Source organism: Plutella xylostella, chromosome 13 (genome assembly GCF_932276165.1).
Source record: "Plutella xylostella chromosome 13, ilPluXylo3.1, whole genome shotgun sequence".
NCBI lineage: Eukaryota > Metazoa > Arthropoda > Insecta > Lepidoptera > Plutellidae > Plutella > Plutella xylostella.
The window spans coordinates 6,307,810-6,318,811 of record NC_063993.1 but is presented as its reverse complement, the minus strand read 5'-3'; the positions used below and the strand labels follow the sequence as shown (position 1 = coordinate 6,318,811).

Here is an 11,002-nt window from a genome sequence, read left to right as displayed (position 1 = left end):
CATTGAAAATCCCAACAAGTTACTGTGACTTGTTGGGAATTTTTATTTTCATAGTCCCAACTAGTTACAGTGTTACAGTTGTATGTGACACGTTGGGAATGAAGGAAAAGGGTGTTTCAACGAGTAACAGAGTGTGGACTGATGGGAATTTTGAACATAAAATTCCCAACGAGTAACAGTGTGACTGGTTGAGGTGTGACTGGCTGGGAACAAAGGTGTCAGTGTGTATTCACGCGGAGGTATCGAATCCTGTGCTAGCGATTCTGCACATTTTCGGGACACTTCCTTTGATGTTTGTATGAAAACATTGTTATGACTATGTTACTAGGAATATTAGGTAGTAATCTTCCTATTTTTCCAAATTGTATCTATTATCTATAGATATAATTCGTTATTGACCAACTGATAAAGTTTTTATTATAAATTCATGGCAAGTACCTACTAGCACTACTAGTAAAAATTAACGTTTACGTTATAACGTAAACGTTAGAGCAGTAGGTTAAAAAATATCTGGTAGATAAGAAAAACTCAATTTAATTATTCAAATTCACAATTTATTATTAACTACTTATCATTACAATTGTTTACCAACCATAGGTACATTCATTTTTCTTATTGAACATCATTCACACACTCGTACATTTCAAACTTATTATGTAGGTAATAGGTTGTAGGTACCTTATGATTTATCCATATTATTGAATATTATGTAGCTATGATTATCAGGCAGGTAAAGGTGTTTATAATTTATTTAATAGAAAATTTTGCGTTTAGGATAAGTCATCAGCGAGAACAGTATTACAAAATAGGTTCCACCTAGTTTTCAAGGTATAACTTCAATATGGCACCATCACTAGATTAGATACCTGTGTAACAATAGTATGTTTTATGGAACATTCGGTTTCTTAACTGATAAGGCATGGAGCACATCAAGGACCACAATCGTGGGAAGTGTACACCTATCATAACAATTAAGTGTTTGTACATCCGAGGTCAATCATCAGTTCATATAATAAGATAAGTCCACCAAAGGACGAATTGCATTCAGTATTCTTTGTATAGAAATTCACACAAGCGCGTCCACTTCATCGGCATTGCCGACGCATTTTATGACAATCCCTTTCTTGCGATAGGTACGATGTCGATAGTTGGAATACCTTTATTTGTAACAAACAGAATCACTCTTCGTGTATGACACATTGAATGTATGATATAAGAACGACTCCTTTTGATAATTTATCATTAAACCAATTAAGGTGGGCATGAGTTTATGTAAAATATTAATTAATTAATTTAAGTATTTATTGATCGCAGTAGGCATGTTCGTAAATAAAATATAGAATAACCCCAAGTATTATGCCATAATCATGGTGAATGTAAACTATAAACTATCGATTTTGGTGTTAGCTATTAACGTTTTTTGTTTGAAGTTACACGCATGTTACAGCTGTAACTTTTCTCATACTCATCTAGTACAAAACCCTATGTATGTACCTACTTACGCCTCAACCGACACAAAGTTCAAATAATATGTACCTATCAGGTAGAATTTACTACCATTTTAAATAATAAACCATATCTGGAGTTATTCTATATTTCAATTTAAAATCCGTTATTTCTGCATGGTAGGTACCTACTCAAAATACACATGTACCTATCGAATAATGAAAGTCCAGAGTTTTTATAAAAGGACGATCGGTGTTTACGAAATTATGGAAACTAGATTGTTAAGGTAAGTACAATCTATAAAGAAGTCTCGTTTCCTGATCTGCCTTAGAATCTTATCATTGCTCGATTTAATACCACGATACAATAAGTTGGATACAGGTTTCGTTATCAAAATCACTTCCAAATTGTTTGAGATATCATAATCGTGAATCGTACATGTCATTCATGAATATTAACATAAGTGTATTTTGTGCTGTTTTAAATTTAAGACAAGGATATAGGACACAGTTGTACTTTCAATTAAAGGGGTCAAATGACTTGGTATCTTAACCTTAAGGTCGCCCCCTGCCTTCTAATGGGGAATAGCATTCCTAGGTATTAATTAATTACATCATACTTTATACCATAATTACTTGAACCTGTACAGTTGGTAAACCTAAATGACTAGTCAAATGCGTTATTAAAATAAAATTAACACTAGGTAGGACTCGAAGACATAATAATAAAATCTTATAGTATATTAAATACGGATGGATGTTGAAATTAAGTTTGCTTCATTATAGCAGTACTATACAGTCTTTTATAAAATGGTGAATATTTTGAGCTTTTTCGTTACTCGGATGCAGGCCGAGCAGCACAGATCAGACCGGATTGTTTGTCCTACTCTCACAATCATGGACTATGCCTGTCTTGCCTGCCCTGTGCCCGCTACACGGGTTCGTTATCGACGTCGATATGCGCTTATTTGGGGCTGCATGTATGGCGAGTCGCGATATAGTTACGTTTATCTGCGTCGATAAAGAACCTTTGTAGCGGCAGCTGTGCTTCCTGCCCTGCCCTGCGTCATCTGAGACCCGGCATACGACTAGCCTAAATGTTATGTCGTAGGTTATATTGCGGATACATTGATCGTTAATTAATCAGTTCGCATAATCGGATATGTTCATATTTTTTTTTATTATAATATGGAGCAAGCATAAAGTTTTACGTGCGTACGTTTTATACATATTCATGAGAAAAGCCGAGGATAAAGGATCTGGTTGGACAGTCGCTCTATCTAAAACAGATACTGTAAATATTGTAAAACAGTGTTGGATGATGACGATAAATTCCATGGGGGGCTTGTCGCTCACGTCCGTAGGTACAAACCCTAGTTACCCTACACGTGTCCCCTGGGTGGTGCTAACGAGTGACAACGCCGAATGTCGGGCGGCGGTAAATCGACCCGACCTCCTCTCCTAGCAGAGGCGGCGATCTCCCGCCGTAAAAAAGGAGAATCACCAACACGCCTGCCAAGCGCGGTGATTATGGCAAATAAACCTCCTGATGGAAAAAACAAAGCCCCGGCCCCCAGTCCCCGGCAGCCCCGCTATCCCGGACTCCGGTAGCGGTCACGGTAACGGCGGGGCAGGGGGTGCGAAGAATCTCCGGCAGAGAGTCGGCTACCAGCCCAACCGACCCTTGCACCTGGCAACATATAACGCACGGACACTGAGGGAAGACGTGAAGATAGAGGAGCTGGAAGAGGAAATCAGCAAGCTAAAATGGGACATTATAGGGTTATCCGAAGTCCGACGAGAGGGAGAGGATACGGAAATTCTCCAGTCCGGAAACTTGCTGTACCACCGGGAGGGCGACCAACTGTCCCAAGGGGGTGTCGGGTTCATCGTCAACAAGTCCCTCGTCAACAACATCGTTGAAATCGGAAGTGTGTCGGCACGGGTTGCGTACCTCATCCTGAGAATATCTAAACGATACTCAATGAAGGTCATACAGGTTTACGCACCCACATCTAAGCACACCGATGATGAGGTCGAACTTGCGTATGAAGACGTATCGTCTGCCCTGCGTAAGCTCACTACTCATTTCACGGTGGTGATGGGAGACTTTAACGCGAAACTCGGAAAACAAGAAGGCGGCGAGACGAAAGTGGGGTCACATGGATTTGGAGTCCGGAACCATCGTGGGCAAATGCTGGCTGACTTCTTGGAGAAGGAGGGCCTCTATATGATGAACTCCTTCTACAAGAAGAAGCCACAAAGGAAGTGGACGTGGATTAGCCCCGATGGGAAGACTAAAAACGAGATCGACTTCATATTGACGGATAAGAAGCACATATTCAATGATGTCTCAGTGATCAGTAGGGTTAAGACCGGCAGCGATCACCGACTCGTAAGAGGCACTTTGAATATAAACTGCAAAATAGAACGCTCCCGTCTAATGAAGTCCACGCTCCGCCCTACTCCTGCTCAAATCCAGGATCCCGAAAGCTTTCAGTCTGAGCTTTGCGACCGCCTGATATGTTTAGAGAATTGCGTTACAGTTGACGATTTAAATAATAGGTTTGTGGAAACTGTCCGAGAGGTAGGATCGAAATATTTTTCGTCCCGAACCAACCGAGGACCTCAAAAACTCTCAGATGGGACTCTGAGTCTCATAAGAGAACGGAGAGAAATGAGGTTGCAGTCTTCAGTTGATATGGTCGAATACAGACGTCTAAACAGACAGATCGCCAAAGCAAGACGTTGCGATATGAGACGCTACAATTGCAAGCGCATTCAAGACGCAATAGAGCAAAACAAGGGCTCCAAAGTCTTTGCTAGAGATCGACCTGTTCGGCAGACTCTGTTGACCCAACTGAAGACCGACACTGGCAACACCGTTTCATCAGTGCCCGAAATTCTGGGAGAAATTGAGAGATTCTACGGACAGTTATACACCACAACACAAAACCCTATTACCAGCGGTGCTCACGACAGCCGAGCGCCACTCACCCGACACTATACCGAAGATATTCCGGACGTCAGTCTAGACGAGATTAGTATAGCTCTCAAACAGCTAAAAAACAACAAAGCTCCGGGAGATGATGGAATAACGACAGAACTTCTGAAAGCCGGCGGTAGACCGATTTTAATAGCACTTCGGAGGCTGTTTAATTCCGTCATACTCGAAGGCACAAGCCCGGAGGCATGGAGCAGAAGTGTAGTGACTTTGTTCTTCAAGAAAGGCAACAAAGCCCTATTGAAGAATTATAGACCCATTGCACTTCTGAGCCATGTGTACAAGCTGTTTTCGAAAGTTATTACGAATCGTCTCGAGCAAAGACTCGACGACTTCCAGCCACCCGAACAAGCCGGGTTCCGAAAAGGCTATAGTACCATAGATCATATACACACGCTTCGGCAGGTTATACAGAAGACCGAGGAGTATAATCTACCTTTATGTCTAGCGTTTGTGGACTATGAGAAAGCCTTTGATTCTATTGAGCTCTGGGCGATGCTTCAATCCCTTCAGCGGTGCCATATAGACTATCGCTATATCGAGGTGTTGAGATGTATGTACAATGCTGCCACAATGTCAGTTCGATTACACGAACATAGCACAAAACCGATCCAGTTGCAAAGGGGCGTGAGACAGGGAGATGTTATTTCTCCGAAACTGTTCACCTGTGCACTGGAAGATGTTTTTAAGCTTGTAGAGTGGAAAAGACTGGGCATTAACGTCAATGGCGAATATATCTCTCATCTACGATTTGCTGATGACATAGTTATTATGGCGGAAACGCTGGAGGAGTTAGGCGAAATGCTCACAGACCTCAATGATGCCTCTAAACAAGTTGGGCTGAAAATGAACATGGACAAGACAAAGGTCATGTCGAACGAACATGTTTCATCATCGCCCGTAACTGTAGGAGGTGTCACCATCGAAGTTGTCGATCAGTATCCCTACCTAGGACAAGTGATCCGATTAGGTAAATCCAACTTCGATAAAGAGGTAGCTCGTAGAATCCAACTCGGATGGGCAGCGTTCGGGAAATTACGACACATCTTCACTGAAAACATACCTCAGTGTCTGAAAACAAACGTTTTCAATCAGTGCGTGTTGCCAGTGATGACTTACGGAGCCGAGACGTGGTGCTTCACCAAAGGGCTTATCCACAAGCTCAGAGTTGCTCAACGTGCTATGGAAAGGGCTATGTTAGGCGTGTCCCTGCGAGATAGGATTCGTAATGAAGAAATCCGCAGGAGAACTAAAGTTACCGACATAGCCAAAAGGATTAGCACGCTGAAGTGGCAATGGGCTGGCCACGTAGCCCGCAGAGCCGACGACCGCTGGAGTAGAAAGGTTCTGGAGTGGAGACCCCGTGTCGGCAAACGGCGTGTCGGTCGCCCCCCAACCCGTTGGTCTGATGATCTGCGGAAGGTAGCGGGAAGCCGCTGGATGCAGATGGCGGGTGACCGTTTGGGGTGGCGATCGTTAGGAGAGGCCTATGTCCAACAGTGGACTACAGAAGGCTGAGAGAGAGATAAATTCCATAATACGTGCACATAGTTTCAAATCTATTTTTTTCTTTCAACCAAGCTACATAAATTATATTTTATATTAAAAAGTTAAATTACAACAATAAATAATTTGTTCGTGTTCGTGTACTACTAACACTACTGTTTGTTTACCTAAAATCGTCATGTATTATGGCTTTTTGAGATAACGTAGAAATAGAAAAATAAAACATAATCCATAAAAAGCTAAATCTAAAATACGAAAACCTCGTAACATGATGTGTTCGTTCGTTTAACAGTAAGTACCTCAAAAATAATAAAGCTCAAACTAATAACTCTCTTAAAAAGAAATACAAAATCAACAAATTATACATAAATATTCTCCATCGCAATGAATATTATACTATCCGTACTGAGTGGATATAGCAAGACATGAGTGTGAGCTAGGTATTCAAATTATCATAATTTATCGGAACATGAGAATTCCAATGAATCTGAATTATATCGACAAGTGATAAGATAACACAGTAATCGTTTCTTGGATTCACTGTTTTAAAACTAATAAAATTAATTTATTATTTATTTTATTAGTTAGCTTGTGACCCTTACGTTTATTTCAACGTAGGTAACTACAGCAATTTTTTATCACATCACGAAAAGCCCAATCTACCAATCAATTTTTTTACACAATTATTGGTGGTAAAATTATAACAATTTTGTAATTTTTAACTATCACTGGGCTTATTCAAACTAAGAGGCACCAATGTCATGGAATTAGTTTTTTTATACATGAAATAAATACTTAATAATGTTTCTAAAATGTATTGGTATTTTTTGTATTGTACTTTTATGTAAAAGTAGAGAATCCTTAACTGCAGAATAAAATTAATTGTGATATAAATAACAATATTATAGGTACATATTATTATTATCTATCATACAATAAGAGATCTTGCTCCTGGTTTTTTTCTCTATAAAGTTTTCCAGCAACCACAAAACTTCATCCAAACATTATTCCTAATAATTAATTAACTAAGCTTTGGTAAATATTATAATAATGTATGTGTGTAGCATTGGTGACTTCGAAATATCTAAGTAATCTTATCTATTTAAGTCATCACGTTTCACAATGCTCAAGACTTGTGCACTTATAGGGAATACAAACTTGTAAACATGCCTAGTGATATGAAATACTGAAAACTAATCATACTGTGACTGGAATTTTAATTTCTTTGTTCACAATATAGAACTTGTGCTTCTTTCCTATGACACCCCAAACAACGGCGATGTTCTCAATACACACATTAATTGGGATCGTGGCCAGCGCGCCCGCCACAAATAGGAAAAACTTCCAAAAGCCAAATCTATTCACAGGGAATGATTTAAGTACACCAAACATGTACATGTAGATGTTGACGGCACCAATGAACCCACAAACAAGGTCCAATAGATGTGGACATGGGATCGGGTATACGGCAGCAAAGATTATATTACTAGTGGACAGTGGCAATGTCACCCACGAGTAACAAGATAGTGCTAAGAAGATTTTATGGTAGAAGGGAATCTCCTTAGAGTGTACCACTAGCAGAATACCTTGAATCCACCTCTTCCGCTGCTGCATAAAGTCCCACATAGTGAAAGGTGATTTCTCCCACATTTCACCCTCAACAAAGTTGAAGGTGTAACCTTTGGTGTAGGCCTTCATGGCGAAATAGCAGTCCTCAGCCACTGACCCGTCCAGACCATTGTCAAAAGACACATCTTTTTCTGCGCCAACCTGTAACATTAATAAGAAAAAAGTTGATTGACGAAATTGAGATGCAAATTGCTTAATTTATGATATATAATAATTATTCAATAGCTTTGCATTATCACTATTAATTATTAAAATATTTCAAAACATGATAAGGATGTAGTTCAGCTTAAACACTTCAAATATGAAGTATTCCAAATCTAATCATTGATTACTATTTTTTATCTATGTAGGTATGTGTGTACCTGAGTAATGACGTAAGATCCTTTCCAACTGAACAGTGGCTTATGGAACAGGTAGAACTGAAGCCGGAGCTTGCCCATGTCGTCGGCCACACGGAAGCTGTCGGCCAGGGTCGTCAGCCAGTTCACTATCTGCTCATTGGCATAGGTAATAAGCCCTTGACCAAACTGATGTCGACCATCAAACACAAAGTTCAGGATCCCTCGAATTGAATTCTCAGTCAAAAGAGTTTCTTCATCTAAATGCACAATCCAATCTGTGTCAGCCAGAATATTAACATTATCCTCCAAACAGTACTGCAAGGCTCTGGATTTAAACAAAGCCCCAGATTTGGTCTTGTATTCCGATGGGACCACCACTTCTCTTACTCTTCTGTGTTTGGGCAAATTTAAAACTTTGTCAGTCACAACTTCTATCATGAAGTTTTCTAAGCCAACATCGACACAGAGCCCCATGTTCCGGGACACATTGTTCTTTACAAGATCCGGGAAGTCTCCCCGGGTGACTATCCTGATGCAGATAAATGGTGCCAATAAGGGTGATCCCTTTATCTTGACTTTTCCGGGAAAAGTGTTAAAAAATATGAGTCCAGCAAAATTAAACAGCACTTGTGGCAATGTTAGTAGGGTGAGCAGCCTCAGAGCATACAGCAGGAGGCTGCCATAGATGCCGTAGGTAGCCCATGGATCGATTTCTGCCTTCTCTTTATCATCCAATTGAATAGCTCCAGCAAACACCAGTGAGAAGAATATAAATGATAAAAACAAAATACAGTGAAGTAAATGTTTCACTCTGATTCGTAGCATTCTGAAACAAAATATTTTACTATTACTTATGTCGTCTAGCTTTTTATAAAATTGTGACAAAAGAACCTTGTATTGTTGTATAAACATAGAGGACACATAAAAAATGTCAAGGTAAAACTAGGCAAACTTAATTACCTGGACATATTTTAAATTTTCCTCTATAAAAATTAAAAGGAATGGCTATGAAGTGGCCAATACAAGTATCCACGTATTGATAAATAGTAGTAGTCAGCAGGGGCTTAAATTCTATGGAATTACCAGATTTTTATCATAGGGAACGATGTCACTATGAGTCAAAAGATAAATAATTCTGGCGTCTCATCAACCAAAAGCCAATCTAATATGGTTAAGAAAATAAGAACCAAGGCACTTAGGTACTACTCCTCTAAAGCCGGAATGGGAATGGGAACTCACCTCATCGTTACGATATTTTCAGTATAATCCAAAAAACTAGAAGATTATACTAAAACTGTCACAATATCAGTATCAATTTGCACAACAAAGGTTAGTAGTCGAGCTAGGTACCCCGTAAATTATAAAGCATTAAAATATTTTTAGTTCGTTAATTTATGGATATTTAATAGAAATAAAGATTAAAAATCTCAAATTCAAGTCTAGCACCACAGCACGCCCATTTCGAACCGAGCCGAGCGAGACCGCAACACACCATAGACTAAATTAAAAAATATATTTCTTTTTATCACAGATAAGATAAATTTCAGACTCTAGTGTGGGCGCCGCTTCGGTGGTGGTAACCCCACAGTACTTATAGTGCCACAAACTTATCTGTTCCGGTGACAGCTCACATAAATGTGTAATATTTCTTAATTCTATAAAATTTTAAGTTTGCTCGTATTTTTAATTCGCTCTTGCGGTGTTAATAAACCCATCTAATATTTTACAATATACAATTCATTAGTAAGTAATGAGATATAGATCAAATTAGTTCGCTCTCACCGGAACAGATAAGTTTGTCGCACTGTACAGTAAAGTTATTTACTTTGCAGCATAATTAATAAACTCAAAACGAAGCGTTGATGAAAATGTTGATTTAAAGAGCCATTTCAATCATCTTACGTATAGGCGTTACATATTTCTTTAATTTCACAGTATTAGTAAGACGGCGCGGCGATACGGTTCGCCACTATCACTTGGATTGGTAATTATTCTAATCTGTTTTTTTGCCACAGAATATACAAATGTCAATACTGTCATCCTTCGAATTTTTCACTCAGATTCTGTGTGCACTCCTTGTCTTGTTGTTGGTCTCAGATCAACTACAAATAGATTCGCAATCGCCGTGTGCACTATTCTCTTTCTCACTCAAACCATAGATGTTGCCGACAAAAAAATAAAACCTAAATATGGGGAAATTTAACTTATCATAATAACAAAAACAAAACTTGAGTATATCGTCGGTTGATAGGAAAAAGACACTAAAGGCTAATTTTTCAATAGCCAGATAAAAGTTTTGCTGGGAAATAATTTTGATGCTGTTGCGTCTCAATGTTTCTCAATGTTTGTATTACCCAGATAACATTTATCTGAATATTGAAAAATCTGCCTTAGTGAGTTTTTCCTGTCAACCGACGATATAAGAAAAAAAACTTTACTCATACTTATTTGATTTCAATATAATTGTTTAATATACACAAACTGAGTTGATTGTATGATTCATTGTCTTCGTCCAATCGAAACAATCCTCTTCAAAATAAATGTGCCGAACACAATTTTTGTATGTTTCTTTGGTTCCCAATTTGTGCGACCGGTAATGTCTATCCATTTTCTTGATATTTTTTTTTCTGTCGGAAACCTATGAAGCAGAGATAAATGGATGAGCATGAGCATTATAATCGTGGGCTAAATATGTGATGGGGTTTTTTTTAAAGGAAACACGTATTTCGTATCAATACAATAAACTTTATATTATACAGAAGAAATCACACATAGAAGAAAAAAACGAAACGAACGTTTCCTCACAATGAGAGGCACCTCATTTGAAAGAGGAGAATGACTTCTACAAAATACAATCTTCACAAAAACCGAATTCGTGCGCCCCATTTGTAAACCCAACCCGAGTCCGTTACAATTTCTAGTGTTTTCTTTGCATACTATAATATTTGTGGGTAAAATAAATTTTCAATAACTTGCAACACCATGTGATTTGTTATGATATGGTACCTCGTAATTTTTACTTAAAACTGATACTAAAAGACCTTACAGTATTAAAATTAGTATCGTTTTATATTAAA

The 11,002-nt window shown here is 38.7% G+C and overlaps 1 protein-coding gene across 1 annotated transcript; it reads right to left on the bottom strand.

The window, feature by feature from the left end:
* Positions 1-6,514: 6,514 nt before the first annotated feature.
* Positions 6,515-9,414, bottom strand: LOC105391069 (beta-1,4-mannosyltransferase egh). Its single transcript, XM_011562478.3, has 3 exons — positions 9,165-9,414; positions 7,947-8,751; positions 6,515-7,725 (listed from the first exon to the last, which is right to left on the bottom strand). The coding sequence occupies exons 1-3, from the start codon at positions 9,167-9,169 to the stop codon at positions 7,153-7,155; spliced, it is 1,383 nt and encodes a 460-aa protein (XP_011560780.2). The 5' UTR covers positions 9,170-9,414; the 3' UTR covers positions 6,515-7,152.
* Positions 9,415-11,002: the final 1,588 nt, after the last annotated feature.